We start from the raw sequence: 26,086 nt of genomic DNA, 5'->3' as shown, positions 1-26,086 counted from the left end.
TGCTGTGCCATCCACATCGAGGGGTGACCCTTCTGAGAATATGAATAATAATTTGAGAGATAATCAAATTGGGCAATCAAAAGAAAATGTAGGTGGGAGCTCCCCTAGTCTGGGTAAAACAACATCGTTGAATAATCAAAAGGTCACGCAAGTTGACTCAATGCCTTTACCATCATACTTAATTAAGGGGTAGGTGGAACAAAACAAAGTTAAATGTCCCTGTTTTTTCCAACATTGTAAGTGTACAGTCAGTAGTCTAACACTAAAGGGGAAGTAGTTATGCTAATCCCAGGGTATGCAGTGATAAAATCGCGGCAAAAATGTCGCCTGAACAAATAATCGCGGCAAAAATGCTGTTATTTGACCCGTTAAAGGTGTACTCCATTACACCATTTAAGGGGAGCAGGGGTTGCAGGGGTGTCCCCCGCGCCCCTTAAATGGCATAATGTGTCCGAGGGTTGCGGGGGTGTCCCCCGCATCCTTTACAGGGACTGCAGCAGCAAAACCACAGCCTTTTTGCCACGATAATTTGTGTTCACAGCCATTTTTGCTGCGATTTTAACACATGGAACCAATCCCAGTACCTAACATTGAGCAAACACAAAAGATAAATGATGTCTTGGTATCAAAATATGAGCCGATCTTACCTTCAACAGCTGATACTTGGACCAATCAACAAAGTGGACTGAAAACAGAAATCTATTCCTCTAAGATCATGGGTTGGGGGAGTGAGATGAAAATAAATGGCTGTGGTACAATAAATAGATAAAGGCCTGTTACACAACAAATCCCAGAACTAAGATTGCTAGAATCAGACGATATAGAATGGATCACCCTGCCGCAGACCAATAATAATAATAATAATATGTTCCGTGGATACCAACCCGTTATCATCTCTAGAAGGATTTGGGAACAGCGCTAACATTTGGAAATCTTGGGCTACTGACTGTTCAATATGGACTCCTTGGATGACACCCAGAAGTTCATATTGTTTCAAGCGGATTTGCCTGTTGTGAAGAAGAAAGAAGCTAGAATGGGTGAGACAGATTTGGTCGCAATTGACTCTCCAGAAACTCAAATAAAAGATGCAAGTAAAATTGGTCAGGATTGGTTGCGGGTAGAACCAGCAATTAAAACCTTTACGCAAATTCAACAGCAACTCTCGTAACTCTAGCAGTGATTCTATCAAAATAATGTCATGGACTGCTTGTGACACAAATTATTTGAATACCTGGTTTAATAATCCTTCCCATCAGAACAAAGCAATGATTCTGATGATACAAGAAACCATGATGCGCTCGCATTTCCATATGAATGGATATGAGACTTATACATGTGCTGCTACTCGAGCCGTTACCGGTCGTCTAGTGGTGGACTGGTGACATCAATAGATAGAAACCTTAAAAACAGGACTGAATTAACCCACTCGTCTGATGGACTATTGGTTGTGGAAGCAGATCTAATAGAGAACACTCAATTACCAATGCTATTAGTTAATTTCTACTGGAATCCGTCAAGATATAAATTAAGAGGAGTTTCTACAAAGAAGGACAGTTTTTGGAACAGCGAGTCATTTCACACCCCAATACTGCTATCATAATGGGTGGGGATTTTAACTGTCTAGGGGGTCTTAAAATATTAATGACTCAACAAGTGGGACGATGTCCTCAAAGTGTGGACAAAAGGGGAGCATATGGGACACAGACCTTACAGAATGGGAGCTCTGGCAGCTAGAAACAATCAAGGGAAACCACCAACACTTTTACACTTGGCATGGAGGTGACTCCTATTCTAGGATTTACTTCTCGGTTTCGGCAAATATGAGGTCAAGCTGCAGGTATGTAAAACTTAAAGACCCTGGAGTGGGTGATCATATGTTGCTTGAAATCAACTACTCAACCAAAGCTCAAACATTTGATATAAATCCTTCATTAGAGTTCCTTGAATTTGACCATCTAGGTATCTCCCTAGAATGGAATAATAAATTAAGCGCAGCATTCTTGAATTTGCTGATCATGGAAGCTCAGTCCTTTGGTATTTTAACAAGGGAAAACATGCCTCAGTCAGACGGGGATAACCAGTTGTCTGAGGTTAAAGTTCGTTGTCTGAAGACTACAATTAGTCTAAGCAATTGTAGACCCATAGCGTCTATAATAAGGAAGTGGCGCTGTCCATATGTGATAAAAACAGGAAAATCAGACACCTTCAAAAAATGAACCTTCCTACAAAAAACAATATAAAGGGGAAAAGCGACGACAATGTCAAACCCATAGTAACTTACTTAAATCATTGAAGACTGGAATGTTTACAAGCGACAACCAGGCCACGATAAATAACCTCTGTAAACACAATTCGAGAGCATTTTGGTCCACTATGAAATCATACCATTGGTCAACACCACGATAACATGGAATGATTTATCCCAGAAGAAACCTGGGTCAAATCATTTCTGGACAAATATAAGCTCCCATCTATGTTTACTAATGTGAGCAATCCCTGGAAATTGTATGCCTACCGCGCATATGCCCATGGGAAGAAGATATTTTGTGGGCAATAAACAAACTCAATCCATCGAGAGAGGCTGGCCCTGATGGTATTCCATCATTTGTTATAAAATAAAATCTGACTGATTTTAAAAATGTAATTTGATAAGATGTTCATCACAAACTCTATTCCAAAAACATGGTCCCATTCTCTTGGTCAAACCAATCCTTGATAAAGGCGACTCCTCCAAGGCTGTACATTACAGGCCTATAGCTTTGACCGATGCCTTATCTAAGGTGTTCGCTTACCTGATTCTTAGAGAATTAGAAGAAATTCTTCATCGCTCAAATGCTATATCTCGCTTTCAGGAGGGGTTTCGCAAAAGGATGGGAACTCCCCCGAATGCGACGATATTGGCCCACATTTTGGAGACAGTCAAACATCAGCACACAGGTCTCATATTTTTGGCTTCCTTAGAGATGCCATCTGCATTTGATATATGATATGATATGGCATTTATAACGCGCCTATACACAAGGGAGGGGAAACAGAGGGAAAACAGAGACAGCAATCCTACTAGGCCAGATAACATTGAGATTGCGCAAGTGCAGGGGAGGGGAAAAGTGCAGGGTGAAAGGGGAGGGCGCAGTGCAGTATATAGGAAACAATAAATAAATAGAAAAAAAAATCATAAATAAAAAGTGAGGCCAGCTGGTGGCAAGTGCAAGGGTAAGTTCAGACGTAAGGTATCTAGTGCTAGTAGGCGCCTGCAGGGATACAGAACAGTCCCAAAGTACAAGGGTTGCCAGGGGGGTAGTGCAGGTGTGCAACTGGCAGGGAGGGGACCAGGGCCCGAGATCAGAGGGTAGCCAGGTGACCAGTGCAGTTCCAGATTTGATTGTGTAATTAGATCAATTCTATGGAACAAACTGTTTGGTCTGGGGATACCCACGAGATTGGTACAGTTGATGGCAGCGCTACATCAGGACACTATATATAAGTTTGTATCACTCGGGAGGGTGCCTTAACAAGGACCATTCAGACTTTCACAGGGGTCGTGCGAGGCTGTCCACCCTTTTCAACCTTAATCTAAGCGATATTGATACTATCTGGAATAATTTGCCGATGATCTAATATTCTTTGATAAGACGCCTAGTGGCTTGCAAGCCAATTTGGCAATTTTCATGAAGTATTGCCTGGCCAACAACCTTCAAGTCGATGCCCTAAAATCAAATATTTTAATTTTCACAGAAACAAGGAGGATAAAAACGCTTAGATGGTCTCTGAGTTTGGCAAGAATAGAACGAGTCCCAGAATTAAGCTGTTTAGGTTATAATTTAAGCAACTGTCATTCAATCAGTATGTGGAAAGAATCTTTGGAAGCAAAACTGCGATCCCTTTCATCCCAAATGAAGTGTCTGGTCTTAAGAATCTGCAGGTACTCATTGCGGCCAATCCTTGAATACTATGTATTGAACATTGAGGCGATGCTGCTTTAGGGTCTGGATATGTGTCCATTCAGGGTGGGATATGGAAAGCGGTCCTCTGCTTCGCTAGGTCTCTGCCCAATGCAATAATAAGGAATGAGCTTGGTTTAGTGTCACGATCCTCAAGACTATGTTCGAGGCACCTCTCCAATTATCTCAACATCTTAAATCCACCCATAAATTCTCTTTATGAGGATTTGGGTCTGATGTTAAGGACAACTCTGTCAAATCTGTGAACAAATTTGGCCATAAAATGCTAACTTTACTGCAGACCATTAAATCTAGTGAGGACGAACTCATTAACTGTCCAGAGTAAAACAACTTAATGATCATGACTGGATGTCAACCATAGAGTCTTTGAGTAATTAATCACTTCATAAAGAATATGCTTGCTTTCCAAAGAAGAGGAAACAAGTGAGCACTTGTATTAGATATTCTCCTTGTAATAAAGCATGTGTACTTTATATGCGATTGCGTTTTGATCATTTTCCTACGCGAGAGAGAACACAGTGTTGGGTCAGTAGTAAGACAATAGAAGAGAATATGTACTGTTGCGTCCATAGGAGGCGTTGCTAGGGGGGGGCATAGGCGGCTATAGCCCTGGGTTTTTTGGTTTGGTTGTAGCCCCAGATAGAATCTCAGGGGCTACAACCAAAAGGCAAGCTAGCCTTGAGTCCCGACAGTCCCAACATTAGCACAGCCCCAGATCTTTTCCAGACCTAGCAACATCCCTGGCATCCGTCAAACCCCGGCAGAGGTAGAAACCCTAAAACACTGAATATTAAAGTGTCCACACTTTGATATTCCTAGATCACAGCTATATGGCAATGACAGGTCATTACAATCTGATTTTTTAATGAATATTCTCTGGTTAAGGTTGATGTGGGGTGATAAAATTTCTCTTTTATTAGCTCATATTAGCCTTTTAAAAGTCATACATTCTCAAATTTAAGGTGTGGCCGACAAGAACCTATGCAGAGACTGCCTGAAGTTTTTAATAAGTGTTTTTTTCTCTCTTGCAGTGGTTTATAATATGTTAATATTTCATGCAAATGAATGTATATTAAGCACATGTTTTATTTTACAATGAAATGAAACTGATCTGATTTTAAAATTTGGTAAAATTATATGATAAAGAATCCAACTGAGAAATATTCCAAATTGTAAAAGGAAATGTAATTGGAAAATGATAATAATTTGTAAAAGTAATTGAAATGTGGCCTTTTTAAATTATGAATAAGGAAATTATGTAACTTTGTAAAAGTTGATTAACTCAACTATATGCAAATAAAAGGAAAAAAACAAAAACTAAACAAAGGCATTGAGTGAGTGGCCAAAAGGCCCAGTAACCTGTAATAAAAGTATTAGCAAGCTCAGTGTATAAATGCTTAATCAGTCTTGTTTTGTGGTCAAAAAGTTAAACTACCCCAATGTACCTGAGATAGAAGAGTTTCTCTGACCGTTTGTCGATGGATCCCTCGAGAGTGGACTTCCTTTAAAATAGGAGCCACAGAACGTCGAGATTCCTCAACAAAAAGTGAACACTTGCGACAAGACTGCAACTATCGATTGTGGAAGTCCTGTGAAGATGAGGCGTGCGGTCCTCCTTGGTGCAATGAGTTTGGTGACATAAAGAAGACTCTGTGATGGATGTAGGTCCAGCAGCGGGCGTCGGAGATGCTTCTGCAGTTCTCTGGTCTGTCGGTGCTGCAGCCGCAGCACGTATCTCGGGATAGCTTTGGTAATCGGAACTCAATCACATGCTGGACTTCGGATCTTCACTCAGTCAGTGTCGTTGGGACGTCTTTGTTGGCGTCAGGTGGCGGGAAACCCACCGGCTGACTTTCCTCGGTAGTCGACGACCTTGACTTTCTCTGGCGGGACAAAGCGGTTGGCGGTGATGGCAATGGAGCCATCGTTAAAATGTTCTTAGGCAAGGTGGAGCTTTGCAGCTCCGGTCGTCAAGCAGCACAAAGTCAAGGTATCCTTGCTTCTGGGCAACCCACTTTGACTGGCTTCCAGGGGTTACGGATATCCTCCGAACCCCAGTCGATGACAATAGACTTCGATGGCTTCAATGTCCTGGTGCTTTACTTCAAGATTCTTGCTGGACCCTTTCTCAGGTCCACAGTCTTTCGGGACTGGCTTTCAGGGTACCTCGATGAAGATCAGCTTTTGCACAATGTTCCCTCGTAGCTCGGGGAGAGGTCTCCTAGCCAGGTCCTCTCTCGGATCAGTCCTCGAACGCTTTTATATTTCGTCGAAGGAAAGCAGCAGAAATTCTTGTTCTTCAAGCTGGGCTTCAAGGATAAGCATCTTCAAGCTTCAACTTCAGCTTCTGTGCAAATTGGGAAGTGAGAGGTCCCCAGATATACACATCTGTCCCTCATTTACTCTGGCTGAGCCAAGCTCAGTCAGCCAATCACACAGAAGGGCATTCATGCAGGCAGGCAGCCAATCAGACTTGCATGCATTCAGGCTATTCACTTCCACCCAGACACCCATAACAAGGAATGTGGATTTGGGCAAGAACCCATCCTTTCAGCACACCACACTACATTCATGTCAGTCTCAAGCAGGGGCGTCTCATTCATTGTGTCACACACACAGAAACCAGACACCCATAACATATTGGTCCCATACTCTATTCACACAGGGCCCATCCCAAGGGTGTCCACACAACACACAGTCACTGGGAAGGCTCCACCCAGTCTAGCCTGCACTTCACAACAACACCATATATGGAACTTCCACCAAACAGCCAGTCAGGAGGAAGGGACAGAGTCAGGCCTTTCCAGGACTTTGGGAAAACAAGGTAACAGGCAATAGAAGCAAACTGAAAGGCACAGGAACACCCCACACCCTGGACCAGGGTATTAGTGTAACAAAGTATACTGAAAAATTGTCCAGAGGTTTGTTTTTTATTTTTAAAGGTATCGAAATGTATTTACTAAGATACATTATTTTCCACAATGAGTTAATCATCAATTAATACACACATTAAATTACATAAATATTGCAGGAGAGCAAAAGACACCAGATTATAAAAAAGCCAACACAACCATCATTCCTCAACAATCAAACCATCATTTACAACTCATGTCAGTCAGCCTCATTCACTCACAGTAAAAATTGAACCAAACAATTAGTACAATATATATGTAGTAGCATTTCATAATTCATCAGGAGAAACAATTAGCACAATACTACAACTGACTCCCAATGTCATATGCTCTTGATGGTCAGACCCGTAAGTGTGACTCAAGGTAAAATCAAAGGAATTCTAAATCTCGAGCAAAGACCAGAAATTGTTCCAATGTTCGAACAGCTATTGCGTTGTGTAGCACCGATGTTGATGTTAATTCAGCTCAAAGGAATCAAAATTCATATTTGTAGCAAGATCAGACACGCCTGGCAATAGAAACCATATTATATTATAAATGCCATATCATAAGAGGCCACAAGGGCCATCTTGCCTTCTATCCGGAATCCACTGATTCCTTAGACAGGGTTTGGGTATCCCAAAATGGAGGATATTCAGAGCACCTGTCAAATTCAGCATGGAGCTCCCACCAGCCCGCACCCTACTCTGTGGGCCACACACAGGTGCCCAAAAGCATACACCAGGGGTGAAGGGTTGTACCCTCACCCATGGGTGCCATAAGGGTATCCCAAGGGTCTCTGTTCACCACAACCAAAAAGAGAAAGAGCTGTACTGCCAGGGGTCCCACTGGACTCTTGTGCAGAAAAGAACACAGAACACACATGATAAGGGAGTACAGGAAAAGGACACGGAGGCCCTGTCCCTCTAATGCATTTCCAGTATCACAGGAGTCTGCAGCTAGACATTGGTTAAAGAAAATGTAGATTGCCAATGCTCCCATTCAGAAACAAACGTTGTTTGTGGACCAGCAAGAATGACACTCCTTAATGAGGGGAGGGACCAGCAAGAATGACACTCCTTTATGAGGGGAGGGACCAGCAAGAATGACACTCCTTTATGAGGGGAGGGACCAGCAAGAATGACACTCCTCAATGAGGGGAGGGACCAGCAAGGTATAACACTCCTCTATGAGGGGAGGGACCAGCAAGGCATAACACTCCTCGATGAGGGGAGGGACCAGCAAGAATGACACTCCTTTATGAGGGTAGGGACCAGCAAGAATGACACTCCTTCATGAGGGGAGGGACCAGCAAGAATGACAGTCCTTTATGAGGGGAGGGACCAGCAAGAATGACACTCCTTTATGAGGGGAGGGACCAGCAAGAATGACACTTCTCTATGAAGGGAGGGACCAGCAGGAATGACACACCTTTATGAGGGGTAGGACCAGCAAGAATGACACTCCTTTATGAGGGGAGGGACCAGCAAGAATGACACATCTCTATGAGGGGAGGGACCAGCAAGAATGACACTCCTTTATGAGGGGAGGGACCAGCAAGAATGACACTCCTTTATGATGGGAGGGACCAGCAAGAATGACACTCCTTTATGAGGGGAGGGACCAGCAAGAATGACATTCCTTTTTGAGGGGAGGGACCAGCAAGAATGACAGTCCTTTATGAGGGGAGGGACCAGCAAGAATGACACTCCTTTATGAGGGGAGGGACCAGCAAGAATGACACTTCTCTATGAAGGGAGGGACCAGCAGGAATGACACACCTTTATGAGGGGTAGGACCAGCAAGAATGACACTCCTTTATGAGGGGAGGGACCAGCAAGAATGACACATCTCTATGAGGGGAGGGACCAGCAAGAATGACACTCCTTTATGAGGGGAGGGACCAGCAAGAATGACACTCCTTTATGATGGGAGGGACCAGCAAGAATGACAATCCTTTATGAGGGGAGGGACCAGCAAGAATGACACTCCTCTATGAGGGGAGAGACCAGCAAGAATGACACTCCTCTATGAGGGAAGGGACCAGCAAGAAGGACACTCCTTTATGCCCCTTCTGCCTGATGCAGGAAGAGTCTGAAATGCACGTCTTCCTGATGTGCACTAAGTACTCTATAATGCGGGGGAACCCCTCCTGACACTATTTAGCACGAGCATTCAGACACAGTACTGCCGCACTTCTTTATATTAAGTAATTAATGGAGCTTTTGTTGGGAAAGATGCTTGAATGCTACATTAAGACAGCTTTAATAATTAGGGCAAAGCGAACAGGCTATGTTGCATAAATATCCCGTGGTCAAGGTTTACATTGAACTATGTTTCTATGTACCCCTTTTATGATCTTTTAAGAGTTTATTTGTTTTATGTACTTTTGTGGTATTTCTTACCAAAAGAAAGGTAAAGAACAAAAGAGTAGCACACATAACATACCTTTGCATACATCTGTGCTGAGACAGTCTTTCTGTCTCTCTTTACTCTCTGTTTCCGAAGGGTGGATTGGGTGTAGTCTGTCCTCTCTCTTTATGCTTAGCGATCCCACGGTATCAGTACTCTTGTCGCCTGCGGTATAAGAAACACATCCAGGAATTCAACCCTCTGCACATGAATAAACATCTGATTTTGGACCTACACAGCATTTGTACCCGCTTCTACTTCTTCTGGTTGTTAGAACAACTGATGTTCTGACTCAATACCAGGAAGTGTTCATGAATTAATATTGTGACTAGTAAATCTGACTTTATTTTTAATGTAGTACTTGAGGGCAAGCCCCAACTCTGGGTAGGACTGGGGGAAACCATGTAATATAAGACATACATTATCCCACCAGGAATCATGTATTAATCAGTACACAGATGTGTCTCAAGAATCAATCAAGACAAACAGCATTGTCAGTGGCATCAACTTCATCGCCCTGAACATTCTCCAAAAATAAAGAGAGCACTAGACACAAAGACAAAGCAAAACTAAGATGGCTCATTCATCAATCTGGCACATGTAAAATAATAAAGAAACATACAATGTTTTCATATCAACAAAAGAAATAGACAAAAGCTGAAAATGTGAATCACATAAAAACATATGGTGGCAAATCGAACCACTGTGTCCCCCATTTATTCCCTAGCTGCATTACTAACAGAAGATCACCGCAGCTACTCTACGGAACCCTTTAATCTAGAGTCTTGTTATGTCTTGAGGTGAACCAATGCACCCATAGGGCCTTGCAGACACATACGCTGCTAACATTATATGCGTGACCGGGGCACTAAAAGCATTTTTTTCTGTCCCGAAAAGCCGCGGCGTTTCGGGACAGGAAAAAAAAAAAAACGACCAAGAAAATGGCCGTCGGGAAAGGGAAAACGGGAGTCCGTTTTTTCTTTCCATGGCGGCCTTCGGGAGCGGACGCGCTGGGAACACAAGTGTTCCCAGCGCGTCCGCTCCCGAAAAAAGAAGAAGCAGAAGGTAAGTGGGGTTGGGAGGGCGGGAGGGAGGGGAAGGGGGGGGTGTTGGGGGGAGGTTTGGAGGAAAAAAAAAAAAAAAAAAAAAGTACCTTTGTCCCTGCCAGGGGACGATGGAAGCCTCCAGCTGTGTGGAGGTGCAGAGTCTCCACACTGCTGGAGGCTGCCATCGTCCCCCACCAGGGACGCAGGGGAAAGAAGGTAAGTGGGGTGGGGTAGGGAGGAGGGAGGGAGGGAAGGGGGGAAAAAAAAAAGTTTACCCGAGTCCCCAGCGGGGGGCGGAGGCAGCCTCTCAGCCGTGGGGAGGCTCGGGGCGGGGATGCCCCGCTTCAAGCCTCCTCATTGGCCGAGGGACTGCCACGCTTCCCTGCTGAGGACAAGGCAGCTGGATTCTCGGCCGGGTAAGAACCCCGCGAGAGCCAATCAGAATGCGTGTTGCATTCTGCTTCACTCTCGCGGGTACTAATGAGCCATACGTTTCGGCTGGTTGAACAAGTGGCTCTAGCTTCTTCAGGAGCAAACAGATATGCTCTGGGAATAACCATATATAAATAAACTCAGTATAAAATTCTGTTGAAAATGCAGAAGTCAAAAAGTATTCATTTGTTCACTTTATTTTGGCCTTAAGCCATTAAAGTATGTATTTTGCAAAAGATACAAAATATTACAAATATATCAAGACACATTTCATTCACACTACAGATACATGGGATTAAATACAGTAACCCATAGGCCAATTCAATCCCATTAGGGCCTCACTTCATCACTAGGTCTTCTCTGCGTGGATTACAAAAAAAGAGATCATTTTAAGGTTAGCATACTGGTTACACTGTGGGTCTGAATCAAAGGGGATCACCCCAATGTCCTTTTCCCCAATAGAATATACCAAGGGGAAATCCCACAAAACGGCTTCCTCCCGTTAAGCTAGAAGGTTGTTCCCAATATCCACCTGGCACATACACACACAACCTATTCAACATAATTTAGGTGAGAACACATGGTTTTTCAAAAATAATATTCATATATTTGTAAAACACAATCATAAAAAAGAGATTTTTGTTAAAACAATTGACCTTGATGGTTCACAAAACTAGATCATTTATCTCAAACACCATTTCATTATTGGTGTATATGCATCAAGACACAAATTGCAGTGTTATCAAACAAAATGAATCGAATATGCCAACAGTTGTTCTTGTGTCTTTCAAAGAACTCCTTTTTAGAAGGAGTTCTTTGAAAGACACATCAAGGTCAATTGTTTTAACAAAAGAACAAGTTACTCTCTTACCTGGTAACGTTCTTTCGATGGGATGGTCCGACGACGTATTCCATATCTATGACAGTAATCACCACAGCTGTGCTGCTTCGGAAAATCTTTCGGCATCTGTGTCCTGCGTCAATGATGTTGATACGCCGCCCTCGAGGACCTCCTCCGACGGCTGACGTCACTGGATGTTATAAGTAGGAGGCACGATGCCCGTAGCATCGGTTGTAGTTTTTTCCCCAGAACGTGTGGCACCAGTTTTCTGCCAGTCTGACCACACAAAGCCTTGCGGAAAAGAAAGCTGCAATCGCATAAGAAATTCCGTAGCGAGGAAAGAAAGGTAGGGAGCAATATGGAATACGTCATCGGACCATCCCATCGAAAGAACGTTACCAGGTAAGAGAGTAACTTGTTCTGTGAGGGGATTCGATCCTCCGACGTATTCCATATCTATGACAGACTCCCAAAGCAGTACCAATGCAAGGAGGTGGGAAAAGAATTCAGAAAAATACATTTAGGATGCCCAATCAAATTGCGGAGCAAAGGAGCGCCTTGCCAAAGGTCAGATCCTGCCCACGGATGGAATCGAGGGGAGTAGTGACGTACAAATGTATGGACCGAAGCCCAGGTGGCTGCATCACAGATGTTACGAATAGGAACACCCCTCTGTAAGGCAGTAGAGGCAGCCATACCCCTGGTAGAATGGGCCCACAAGCCGACCAATGGGTCCTTACCCGCCAAGCGGTAACACTCAGAAATAGCCAGAATAATCCAGCGAGACAAAGTCTGCTTAGTCACAGCTTGTCCCAAACGCTTACCAGCATAACCAATGAAGAGTTGATCGTCCACTCTGACCCGGGACATGCGTGAAATATAAAAGATTAAAGCTCTCCTAGGATCGAGCCTATGGAGCATCTCCTCTTCCTTACCAGGATGTGGAGGAGGATGAAATGCCGGAACAACCACCTTCTGGTCTAAATGAAATTCCAACACCACCTTCGGAAGAAAGGAAGGACGAACTCTAAGGACAACCCTGTCCTTATGAAATACAGTGAAGGGTGGCTTAACTGAAAGTGCCTGTAACTAAGTGACTGCAACAAAAAATACAGTTTTAAGAGTTAACAATCTCAAAGGGCAAGAATGCAAAGGCTCAAACGGAGCACCCATCAGAAACTTGAGGACAAGGTTCAAATCCCAACCGGGTACCTGGAAAGGTGACGGAGGAAACACATTAGTGATCCCTTTCAAAAACTGAGAAATTAAAGGAATTTTAAAATAATTACACTCTTCAGACGAGCGCTTAAATATGGACAGCGCCGCCAGGTAACCTTTAACCGTACCCACTTGCAAGCCCCTGTGGGCTAAAGAAAGCCAAAAAGACAGAACCACAGGAATGTTACATGCAAAAGGATCCACATTCTTAACCCTGCACCAGTCGCAGAACTTTCGCCAAAGGCAACGGTACAGGGACTTAGTTGCGGGCCTTCTGGCCGAAAGCAACACCTCCATCACATCTTCCGGGAGGTCCCAATCCTTATACCTCAACCTTTCAGAAACCAAGCGTGAAGGTTGAGGGATCTGACCTCTGGATGGAGAACCTAACCCCCCTCCCGTGAGAGCAGATCGTCTCGGTAGGGAAGACGACGTGGAGGGCAAATGGACAAGTCGAGAAGGTCCGGGTACCACGCCCTCTGGGCCCACGCCGCAGCAATGAGGATCATCCGGGAACTGAACATTCGTAACCTCTGCAGCACTTGCGGGATGACGGGGACTGGAGGAAGCGCGTACAGCAGTTGGAAAGACCACTCCACCACGAACGCGTCTCCTAAGGCTCCTTTTGGAGGAAATTCCCACAAGCAGAACCTTTCGCACTTCCGGTTGACACTGGAGGCGAAGAGATTCACTTGAGCGGTCCCCCAAAGGGCAAAGATCTCCAGGATAATCTCCTGAGCCAACTCCCACTCGTGAGAGATCGCGCTCTGCCTGCTCAGAGCGTCCGCCGTCTCATTTTCGTCTCCGGCCAGATGAACTGCAGAGATCGAAACTTCCTGCTGGATTGCCCAGAACCAGAGCTGCATCGCCTCCCTGCACAGAGGAAGTGACCCTGCCCCCCCCCTTTTTGTTGAGGTAGTGCATGGCCACTGTGTTGTCCGTCAGGATCAGGACATTTGTTCCTCGCACAGTCGGCAGAAAAGCCTTCAGGGCAAGTCTGATGGCCCTCAGCTCCAACAGATTGATATGGAGTCTGGGCTCCGACGGCGACCAACGACCGCTGACTGTCAACTCGTTGACATGAGCTCCCGATGCCATGAGGGATGCGTCCGTCACAATCATCACCTCCGGCCAGGGTAGCCAAAAAGGAGCCCCCTTCATCAGATTACCTTCGATGGCCCACCACAGAAGGTCCTGGGTGACCGAGGACGGCACTTGAACAAGGTCCGACATCCTGCCGGAGGAGTGAGACCACTGGAGCTTGAGTGCCCATTGCAAAGATCTCATCCGCAACCTGGCCTCTGGCACCAGAAGAATGCAGGATGCCATGAGGCCGAACAATCTCAAGAACTCGAACGCTGGGAGACTCTGGGCAAGCTGAAACTTGTGCACCATCTGCTGAAAGTGATGAGCCCTCACCTGGGGAGGAAAACACTGCCCCATGGACGTGTCGAGCACTGCTCCGATGTACTGGAGCCTCTGAGTTGGTGTCAAATGGGTCTTCTTTAAGTTGAGGCAGAAGCCCAGCTTGTGGAGGGAGTGGCAGGTGACTGACAGATGATCCAGGACTTGCTCGGGAGAGCGCGCCCTGATCAACCAAACGTCCAGGTAGGGGTAGACGTGAATCCCCCCTTTCCTGAGATGCGCTGCCACCACTACCATGAGCTTGGTGAAGACCCTTGGGGCGGAGGTCAATCCGAACGGCAGGACCCGAAACTGAAAGTGCGAGTCGCCAACCGCGAACCTCAGGTACTTCTTGTGCTTTGGATGGATCGGCACATGAAAATAAGCATCCTTGAGGTCGAGAGACACTAACCAGTCCTGAAGTTGAAGGGCATGGGGGACTTGAGAGAGAGTAACCATCTTGAACTTGTCCTTCCTGAGGAGTTTGTTCAAACCTTGCAAGTCCGTGATGGGTCTCAATCCCCCGTCTTTCTTGGAAATCAAAAAATAAGGGGAATACCATCCCTGGTTCCTCTCCGCTACAGGCACCAGTTCTATGGCGCCTTTCTCCAGCAGGGATTGAATTTCCTGCGCAAGGAGCAGGTCCAGACTCTTCAAAGAGAGATTCCCCGGTGGATTGTCGTGAGGCCTCTGCCGGAAAGGAAGACAGTAGCCGTGGGCTATGATCTCCAGAACCCACACATCTGAAGTAATGGCATGCCACTCTACAAGATGCTGCACCAGCCTTCCCCCAACCGGCGAACCATGGGACATGGCCTCATGACTAAGCTGAAGCAGCTGCGGCGTTGCCTGAGGGCAAAGAGGCAACTGCCCGAGCGGCCTTGGCACCTCGAGTACCTTGTTTTCCACCTCTGGCACTTCTATGGTGGCCCCTTTGACTGGCAGCTCCTCTCGCTTTACCAAAGGATGAGTAATAACGAAAGGAACCTCCACTCCATTGCTGTCCCCTAGGACGAAAAGGCGGAGGTTGTCGAACTGCAGCGCCCAAAGACTTCGCTGCAGCTTTGGAGGTCTGCAACCTCTCAAGGCTCTCGTCAGCCTTGCTGCTAAAAAGATGTTCCCCGTCAAAGGGCATGTTGAGGAGCCGGGCCTGCACATCAGGAGCAAACCCCGACTTCCGCAACCACGCAAACCTGCGTATTACGGTGCTCGCTGCCATGGGCCGGCTGACGCAATCTGCCATGTCCAAACCTGACTGAACGGCCTCACACATGGCATCATTGCCATCCTGGACCATAGAAAGGAAACCATCCCGTTCGTCCCCTTTGGGAATATGTTCAGCCGCTAAGGAAACACAGTTCCACAGAGTGTGCGTGAAACGAGACAAGGCACACACGGAGTTGGCCACCTGAAGCGCCATACTCCCTGAAGAAAACCCTTTCTTCGCCCAACCATCAAAACACTTGTCGTCCCTATCAGGAGGGATGGTAGGATAGGACGCCTGCTTTGCTGGGGCTGTAGCCACCTGCACCACCAAACTCTCCAGAGTGGGGTGCTTGGTCAAGTAGCAGGGATCGCTACTGGCTGGGCAGTATTTTCGCAGCAAAGACTTGTCCACTGCCGGGAAACTCTCCGGAGCAGTCCAAGCCGCCACTACCCTCCTCTGTAGAGCCATATGGAACGGCAGTACCGGGTCAGTTGGTGGACCTTGGTCAAGGATATCCGTAAGGTCATCCTGAAGAAAATCCCCTGGGGGAGCAGACCACCCCAAGTACTCAGTGACCCTAGACATAAGGCGCCGGTACGAGGAGTCGGCATGAGTGCCAGGCTCAGGCCTACAAAACTCCACCTCCGGAGAGGTGCCCAGACCACTGGCGTCGTGCAGGGACTGACGCAGGTCTTCAATTTGGCTATGGCCCGAGAGAATCTCATCCGGCACCGTACCAGGAACCATGCCATCATCAGAGCCCTCATCCACCTCTGAAATGTACTCAAGATGGCGGTAAGAGGGCACAGAATGGGGAACAAAGCCATGCTTGACCTTGGCCAGAGCCTTTCCACCGTGCCCCGGGGTACCCCCGTCGAAACAGCCTCGAAAGGCGTTGAGGGCGTTGGCGCCGAATGCGGTGCCGACAGCATCGACGGCGTCAACACAGGCCTCGAGGGCGGAGCCCCGAGCGTTTCCCTAGACAGCCTGGGCGCCACAGGCATCGACGTCTTCCTCGAAGACACCACAGGTGCACACGGTCTCGAGCGCCTTGAGGACCGGCACCTGGAACGGGCATGACGAGAACAATTCCCCTTGTCCGAGTGGCACCTTTCGCGCGAATCGTGCCGATCACCCGAGCCCGAAGGTGTACGAGCAGTGTCTCTCGACCGATCACGACCGACCCCACTCGGAGGCGCGGACGGACCAGTGCCCTGCGATTCGAGAATCACTAGCATTTTCTTACCGAAGGAAGCCGATTCCTCCGGCGTCGCATGCTTGGTGGGATAAGCGACCCACCGACGGTCAGAGTCCTCGGATGAGGACCGGGAAGGCGACCGATGACGGCGCTTCCGGGAGTGCCTCGAAGAGGCAGAGGAGTGGCGGGACCTACTCCGGGACCGAGACCCACTGGACTTCCGACGACGATGCGGAGAGTCGCCCCTCGAATCGTCCATCGAAAGCCCCGCAGACCTCGACTTCCGTGGCTTGGAACCTTATCTACCAACAGTTTCTTCTTGCGCTCCCGCAAGGCTTTGGACGAAAGCGATTGGCAGTCGACACAATCATCCGTGTCATGGGCCTCCCCGAGGCACCGACATCTTGGACCCACAGTCCCCGCACTTCTTAAAGCCCAGACGCGGGGTGGAAGACTAGGTAGACATCACAAAGGATAACTTCACAAACAAATAGGTTCGAAGAACCGATAAGGAAAAGAAAGTCCAAAGAGTCGAGGCGCGCCGGGATCTCCGAAGCGAACACGTTCGCGGAAACAACGGAACTGAGGCTACGGGTGTTGTGCGTCCTACTTATAACATCCAGTGACGTTGGCTGTCGGAGGAGGTCCTCGAGGGCAGCGTATCAACATCGACGCAGATGCCAAAAGATTTTCCAAAGCAGCACAGCTGTGGTGATTACTGTCATAGATATGGAATACGTCGGAGGACCCATCCTCCAGAAATCTCTTTTTTATGATTGTGTTTTATAAATGTACGAACCTTAAAATATGAATTTTATTTTTGAAAACCATGTGTTCTCACCTAAATTATTTTAAATAGGTTATGTGTGTATGTGCCAGGTGGATATTAAGAACAACCTTCTAGCTTAAAGGGAGGAAGCCGTTTTGTGGGATTTCCTCTTGGTATATTCAATTTTGGAGTCCTCACCCACACGACCCCTAAAAAGAGGACAAACACAGCTCTGTATAGCTGGCCTTTTCCCCAATAGGATAGCATATGCTGCCGTGAGCACAGGCACATGTAGAAGGCCTTTCAAAGGATGGGCTCTGAGTTCTATTGCAGTGTTTTCTGGACAATGTCATCTAGTGTCAAATCTCAATATGCCCCTAGGCAGAGCAGGGTCCTGTAAGGAACTCATGGTGGCAACAGTAAAGACAGACGCAAGTGATCACAGTTCAAGGGTGTTTAGTGAACAATTAATGCAGGGTACAAAAACACCTAACCTAAACCTAAATCTAACATGGGAGCAAGCGTCGACCATCAAATGAAAATAAGGGAGTCCGAGTGGCGTAGTGTCAAAGTAAAAGGGCAAGGCATAAATTAGTTTTCCAAAATTAATTAGCAGAATTTGCTAATTAAAATATTTTTGATTAGCAAATAAACCTATTTGATTAGCAATTTTGTACTCATATTTTAAATGTCACCAGAAGTTAGTTTTACCCCAAGACATGCAAGAATACAGCATTTCTATGTACCTCTGAAGTAATACATTCGTGCAATGAGTGTAAAATGTAAGGTTCACTGCATGAATGGACTACATAAAAAGATCTGATAAAAAAAGCTCTTAAAACATTTTTCAGTTCAAAGCTCTGTGCAGCTGGGTCATGCAGCATTCAGTGGTGCATAGTGCAGTGTCCCTCTCAACAAGACATCAATAAAGACGCAATTGTGCATGTGTCCTTTTTATTTTATTATCAAGTTTCATTTAACTAGTGTTCGGCATAAAAAAGTGACAAGAAACTGCCCAAGATGAAGACAGCAGCTACAATGAGTTTATGACAAATTGGGGACATTAGTTATCTTATTCTGCAGAACCAAATGGTTCTTGGCCTGCCCAGGTCATTGAGGCCTTGGTGCAGCACCTACCAGTTACTAGGGCCATAAAGTTTCATCTGCGAGACAAATAGGCCCAGCAAGGTAACATGTAATCATCCATTTGTGGTCTGGCTTATTGCAAGACAGCAAAAACTGAGATGATTTAAAAGATCAAAATAAACGATCTTAAGAGTGAGTGGCAGCCCAGACACCTAAAAGCCAACAGAAAAATCATCAGGGTGCCCAAGAGGTTGGAAATCTCTGCTCTAAACCTATGGCGCACAGGCACCGCATTTTGTGACTCCACTGCATTGTGGGAAGTACTGAGTGGCAAGTTAGCAGCAAATTGTGCAATGCCCATCAGGCCACCAGCACTGCCTAAGGATAAATAATGCACATTTCTGTTCTTGCCAGCACACTGGTGTGGCTGGGTTGGATCAAATGATTTGCCCAGGATCACACAGTTTGGTTAAGCAGTGAAGCCAGAATTTGCCAGCAACCTACCACATACCTTCCAAGCTCTAATTAGTACACATTTGTTTTGTGTTTCAAGAACCACACAATGGTTGTTTATTTGCAAAGAACACAAATCACTCGAAGCAACCACCTTTGGGGGGAGTATTTGCACCACCCTGAATACAAGACTACAAGTGACAACCCCATAACACAACCTGCTTGCAAAAGGCCTTTTAAATGTGGTTCCATTCTTGTAAGGCGCTGCGCTGCCTATGGCACCAACACAAAAGATGATGTTTTTTTAGTATAAAAAGATGGGCTACGCTTTTCTTACCTCTCCGGTGACTCTTCGTTTGTTGTCAGAGTCAGTGTGAAGGTTTACTCTTTCCTGTTATCGTCCTCTACACACACATTCCAATGTCTACAAAACAGACAAACAGCAACTGATAACCCACAGCAATGTGCTTAAGTGGCTGGAAATATCTGTCCCACCGGAATGGGTAGGAGAAATATTACTGCCAGCCTGTTGCTAACATAAGCCCTGCATTCAGGGAGAGCATCCAGGCCTTTCAGCCTTTTCATTTGGTAAGGGCCATGAGCCTCAGGGATGTCCACAGCAACTACCCCATGTTGCCAGTCTGCCGTGTTATATAATAATACATCAATTTATATATACTTTTGTTCTGGGGCTTAATGCCTTAGCTGCATTTGCGGGAGCCCTTTCGGCCATCACTTCCCTTGGGGTATACAGAAGTGTTATCACCTCGTTGCCTTTTCACACTGGTTCCTCCACAGCAGGCACTTGCTGACATAGGCTTTACATAGGATTTATAGCTTTTCAGTAGGTATTATTGTTTCAACTTCCTGCTCCCTGGCCGTTTAGTGATAATCGGCGGCTGTTAATCCCCCAGATTATTTCTTTGTCATTTAATTGGGTAAAATTGATGTGACATCTACTGTGATGTCATCATATGCTACTTACTATTTTTGAAACTGGTCCCAGAATGTTGGCATGTCACAGTCTTCTATCAGATTATCTAGATGGATAGCAGTGTGCTTTAAAACTGCAGTTATCTGACATACAAAGACGTTCCAAAATGGATCAAGTTTCACTGGAACCCTGGCTTTCAGTCTCGTGATTAAATGCTCGTGGCACCTTATTCACGAGACTGAAGGAATATGTAAAGGCCCTCTGCATCACCATGCTGTTATTAGTGCGGGCCTGGGTGCTTAGAAAGTGGCAATTATTTCCACCCACTTTCTAAGCACCCAGGCCCCGCACTAATAACAGCATGGTGCAGTAATAACATAGCCTGCTTGCAGAGGGCATTTTAAATTTTTTTTCAGTCTCGTGATTAAAGCGCTTGTGGCATCTTATCACAGAGTCTGAAAGAAAATGTTAAATGCCCTCTGCAAGCAGGCTACGTTATTACTGCAGGCCTGGGTGCTTGGAAAGTAGCAGTAAATAATAAATCTTCCGCCCATAGGGGCGGGAGAAATATTATTTCCAGCCACGGATTCTTCCTCCGAAGCGACGGTGCCCGCTGGGGATAGATTCTCGGCCTGCATAGCGAAGACCGCTCACTGCTTAGTCCGCCTGTCTATCAGCGTTTTAGGTCGAAAGAGTTTACAGGCCTTACCTTGTCGTGATCGCGAGGAAGACACCTGTTACATTTACAATGGGTGTCTCTCCGGGGAAATTAGCTGTTACAGGACGGACAGAATTTAAAGGAGTCCTCTCCATAGCAGAGGTGAGCTGCAGCCAGACCAAGAGGAAAGGAAGAGGGGTGAAAGAAATACATTGAGAGAGAAGTAGAAGACAGGGCTCCACTCTCCCTACTGTAAAGGCCAGGCCTGAAGGCCGAAGCCACACAGTCAATAGTCTCCGAGCAGTCGGGGATGGCGGCGTCCGCGTGCAGGAGTCTCATGAAACAGTTGTCGAGATGATGGCTGAAGTGGACTAAATGACCGTAGGCCATGGGAATAGATAGGTAATATAAAATTGGGAGCTCTGCATAAGCGACCAACTAGGTTGGTGGAAGAAAAAAAACAATCTGTGGGAAACCGACGCGTGAGGGATTTTGGGTACACTACACGCCACGTTAGGGATAGTGTTATAGTTACGCCCATGTCGACAGCCCTTTCGATCTTCGAAAAAAAGATGCAATATGCCGAGATTACCACTAGATGACGGACTATATGCATAGCAAGTGACTAAGCAGATCCACAAGCATCAGATACACCCTTCCCTTACTGACATACATACAGAAAAGCACCAGTTATGTACTGGGACGAGGAGGAGGCCAGCAGGAGTAATACAGGACCTTTTTGGAGCAACCAACCTGGCGGGAGGTGTAAAAGCAGAAAGTGCTGTGGAAAGGGAGTCAACTGCGGTGAAAGCAGGTCTATGGACTGCAGGGTGAGCGTGGCAGACGGAGTGATCGGGAGACCCTGGAAGATGCAGAATGTATGCAGCAGTAAGTAGGCTGAAAGAAGCTAGAGGCTGGTAGTCGACCAAGAGAAAAGGGAACCAGCGTCGGTGGCAATGAGAAACTGGGGCTGTTGGAGAAACATTGGCAGGGCGAGCGAAGCCACGGAGAGCCGCTGGGGAGAAGCGAGATGCTGCACAGGAGAGAAGGAAACCCGGGGCAGCAAGAGGCCTGGCTGGAATGCCATAAGCTGGGACCAGTGAGTCAACCCAGAAGATGGGGTCACCGGGACAACCGGTGTAAAACGAAAGCTAGTATGTTGAATACTGATAAGAATGACAGTGAAAGCGAGCACTTTTTGAATATGGATTTGACTAAAAGCAAGCATTCGCGAACAAGCATTGGCAAAAGCCATGAGAATATAAGGAACTGTGCAAAAGAAAAAAACCCTGGCAAGGGCCAAAGGAGTATAAAGATCTGTGTTGAATAAATGTGAATGAACAAGCATTTGCAGGAGCCAAGAGAAACAGTAAAAGCGCAACAAGTGAATGGTGATGAACCAAGTTATATGGTATCAGAAGGATGTGAAACGAGAATGAACTGAGCACCATTGAAAAGCTGAAATAGTGGCAACGTGTCTGAAGGAGAAGCCAAAAAGGCAGAATCCTGTGCAGTTCCCTTAGAGAGCACTACAGAAGATTAAGACTACAGGTATGAACAATAAATCCCCTTTGGTATCAGTCTGTACCACAAAGATTGAGCAGTATTCAGGGTTTACACATTAGGACTACAATACTATGGAACAAGGAAACACTGACCAAAGCTTTGTATCAAAAAGAATATATATATTTATTTTACACACTCTGATGTTCACACACAAATCACTATTATAAAAGCAAGTTAAATCAGTCAAGAAAAGTATACACAACTCCCTATTTAAATTGTAGACAAGTTTGAGCAAGAGTGAAAACTGAGCAAAACAGCACAGTGAAAACCAAGCAGAAATGGCACTCTATCAATTTCTCAAAAGGAAGGGAAAGGCCAAGTTATACAGGAATATACTCTTGAGCACACCAGCAACACTTCCCAAGAAGATTGTTAACAAGTTAGGCAAGGCAGTACTTTAGCATGTAAAATACTGAGGTGAAAACCAAGCAAAATGGCACTTCACAAGTTTATTAGTGGGAAGGAAAAGGTGGTTATAAGAGTTAGGTGCACCAACACATTTCTAGGTGAGAAGCAATCTAGAGAAGGCAGTTGTAACAGATTTAGCCAGAGTCAATAGGCCTGTGCCAGAATCAGTGGTACAGGGCAAAGTGCCCAGGAGCAAAATGTTCTTGCTTCTTTAAATCGCGGTCCGGGTGGACTGGTGCCTGGCTATCCGGTCTCCTACTGCGTGGCACTGGTGATTCGACCAAGGCAGGACCTGGAAGGAGATTGGCGAACTGGTTGCCCCCACCAGCTCAAGGGAAGAAGGGTCTTGCAGATGAAGATCTTCTCGAGTCCTTGGAGAAAAGTGGCGAGGATCTGCAGCAGGGCTTCACCGGTTGTTTAGTCGTTGCAGATGTTTTTGGCTTCTCTCCTCTTTGGCTTCTTAGTTCCAGTGGCGACGTCTTATCCTCCAGTCCTCAGGACCCTGCTTTTATGCTGCAAGACCCCCATTCATACAGCCTAGCTGTCACTCACACAGTGGGGTGGCTCTCCTGGCGGGAGAACCCCCCAGCCTATCAGGGCAGAGTGCGACTTGGGTTGCATAGGCAACCCTGTCCAGGGTGCCTATTCCCCCTCCCACACAACCTGTCTACCCCAGACTCAGTGGCACCGAAAGGAGGGCTTCTGTGCAGAAGCCCACCAAAAGGACGAACAAAGGATCCCCAACCTGGGTTAGGACTATAGAGAAAGACACGAGAAAGAAATTAAATCAAAGTTCTGGCAATAAAAACCTACCGGAGTAAAGTTAATATTAAAATAAACCGGCGGTATGTTAGAGGCTGTCAGTAAAAGTGGTAGCCTTGAACAATGGGAAAATCCCATAGGAAAATATTTGCGGTCGAATATTTTTGGTAGTAACCACTGCCAACAGCCAGAAACTTTTGAGAGAGGGACTGTACGGTACCCCCTCGAAAATGAACACCAGGGAAAAACTATTAACCCTTCCCAGTACCTCCATAGTAAGATGGGTTGCACCCTTTTTTGTTCATAGGATTTGACTAGTAAAGTCAATTGGGACTTTACATGCCCTGGGAGACAGTAGTCAGTCCCAGGGTATGGAGTCTATGTTTGGGGTTCGCTACGACACCCCTGTGGTACTGCACTGAAGGTGCTGTGTAACACACATGTTAAAAAGAGGACTCCTATGAGGGTGGGAAAAACCCCATAGACCATAAGCACACAAGATAGCCTAAAACACACACTAGCAATCTGTCTAAGAGTGGGAAAAAAGGGTCTCACTCTTAGCAGGAGAAAAAAGTAAACCCTTCAAATCCAGCAAAGCTGCTGGGGGACTCTATAGGTAAGGGAAATTAGCCTTAGAAGAGAATTCTCCTTAACAGTACATTGGTTGTATGACCTATAAAGGGTGGACCGACTACTGCGCCTAGACCAAGTGCATATTCCTATAGAAAAGCCACTGAAGGCACCCACAAAGCTTGTGTTAAAGAGCCAGGAGGTTTGGTATGAGCTGCACTGGTATGATCGGCAATTCAGGAACTGCACTGTAAATTGTATTTGTATTTTGTATTTTATTTATTTATAGAGCGCACCAAGCCCAAGGGCAACCGGGCGCATCATTTAGTTACAGGCATGGTAAAATAGACCATCAGAATAGAATATACGTATATACAAATTATACAGCATGTAATTACAGGCATGGTGAAGTAAAACAGTAGAATGAGGAGTACATAAAGGGTCATTTATACAGGGAGTGTATAATGTGATAGAGCAGATAATGGCAGTGAGTCAGTGACGCAGTTGTAGAGACCCTGGACGTTATGAGATAGGAGTAATGACGAGTCCTGGGCAGACAGCCAGGCTGAAGCTTTGCGCTTGAAGGCTGGGAATGAAGTTTCTGCTCCAAGTGGATTAGGTAGCGAGTTCCACAGCTTGGCTACTAGGACTGGGAAGCTGCGTCCACCAGATCTTTGCAAGTTGAAGCGTGGGACAGAGAGACAGTTGGTTTGGGCACTTCTGAGAGGTCTCCCAGTGGTGTGTAGTGCAAATCTACTGGCTAGGTATCTAGAGGCTTGATTGGCAAGGCTTTTGTGTGTGAGGGCGAGTGCTTTGAGGGAGACTCTTTGGGAGACGGAGAGCCAGCTAAGGCCTCGTCTGGAGTCAGAAATGTGGAGGTTCCTGGGAATATTGAGCGCCGCTCTGATGGCGTTATTTTGGATGATTTAAAGTTTATTCGTATTGCATTGGTTAGTCCCTAGATAGAGAGCATTGCAATAATCAATTTTGGATAGGACCAAGGTCCTGGCTAATGTGGTGCAGTTGGCTGGTGAGAGGAAGGGGCGGCACGCTGTGATGAGCTTGCAAGTGTATGAAGCCGAAGATGATACTGCGTTGGTTTGTGTGGAAAGGGAGAGAGTGGAGTCGATGTAGACACCAAGCGTTTTTGTGTCCTTGGCCACTTTGATGGTGTTGCCATCAATGGTGAAGGCTTTAAACGAGGGGTCAAGTTTGTTAAGTCTTTGGTGGGAGCCAAGGATGATGAACTCCGTCTTGTCGTCATTTAAGCACAATTCGTGCTGAGCCATCCAGGCCTGGATAACTTGATACATGGCGTTGATGGCGAGTGAGTCGGTTTTGTGGTCACCTGTGATGGGGATAAGTATATGGGTGTCATCAGCGTAGTTGGTATACCTAACACCCAGACTATCCAAAATGTCAAATAGAGGTTTTGTAAATACATTGTAGAGTGTCAGGGATACAAAGGAACCTTGAGGCACTCTGCAGGTGACTGCGGAAGGTTCTGCGGTGGCGGTAGGCGAGAAGACTCGCATTGATCTATTATCCAGGAATGAGGTGATCCAGGCTGTTGCTTTGTCGGAGAAGTGGGCGGCAGTTTTTAGGTGACGGCATAGGATTTTGTGATTTACCAAATCGAAGGCCGCAGAGAGGTCTAACAGGAGTAGGACGGCCAGTTTGCCCTTAACTTTGAGGTCTTCAATCTGGGTTTTAAGGTCAAGTAGAGCTGTTTCAGTGCCATATCGCAGGCGGAAACCGGATTGCCTCAGACCCAGAAGATTATTGGTTTCTAGGTAATCTTGGATCTGTAGGTATGCAGCACGATCAAGAATTTTTAAGAGGAAAGGGACCGTAGTGATTGGTCGGTAGTTAGTGGGTATGCTGGCGTCCAAGGTGGGTTTTTTCAGGAGAGGGATGACCCAGGCATCCTTGAGGTTGTCAGGGACAACCCCAGTGCTGAAGGAGGAGTTAATGAGTGTGGTGATGAAGGGCGCTAAGTTATGAGCGGCTTCCTTAACAATGGTAGCAGGGCAGGGGTCCCCCTGACAATTGGTAGGTTTAAGGTTATTGATAATGTGTTCTACTTCAGTGATGGAGAGAGGTGTGAAGCTGAAGGGTTTCAAGGATTCGATGTTAGGGTTGATGTTAGTCTGTGGCGGTTTGTGTTGCAGGCTGGGCTGCAAACACATTTTTTTTTCATTGATTTTGGATTGGAGGGTGACGATTTTTCCAAGGAGGGCTTTTTGGATATTAGTACACCAGGTGCTGT

At 46.2% G+C, this 26,086-nt stretch overlaps 1 protein-coding gene across 3 annotated transcripts in view; it reads right to left on the bottom strand.

Moving 5' to 3' along the window:
- The window catches only part of LOC138489495 (zinc finger protein 154-like), a 355,077-nt gene that overhangs the window by 186,434 nt on the left and 142,557 nt on the right, over positions 1 to 26,086 (bottom strand). For all 3 annotated transcript variants that reach the window (XM_069617237.1, XM_069617238.1, XM_069617239.1), the window contains one exon: positions 9,302 to 9,430. In XM_069617237.1, coding sequence (XP_069473338.1) covers positions 9,302 to 9,430 — 129 coding nt within the window. The remainder of the gene's footprint in view (positions 1 to 9,301; positions 9,431 to 26,086) is intronic.

The sequence above is a fragment of the Ambystoma mexicanum genome, chromosome 9 (genome assembly GCF_040938575.1).
Source record: "Ambystoma mexicanum isolate Mex_15411 chromosome 9, UKY_AmexF1_1, whole genome shotgun sequence".
NCBI classification, from domain to species: domain Eukaryota; kingdom Metazoa; phylum Chordata; class Amphibia; order Caudata; family Ambystomatidae; genus Ambystoma; species Ambystoma mexicanum.
The sequence above is the reverse complement of the archived record's forward strand: the minus strand, read 5'-3'. Positions and strand labels throughout refer to the sequence as shown.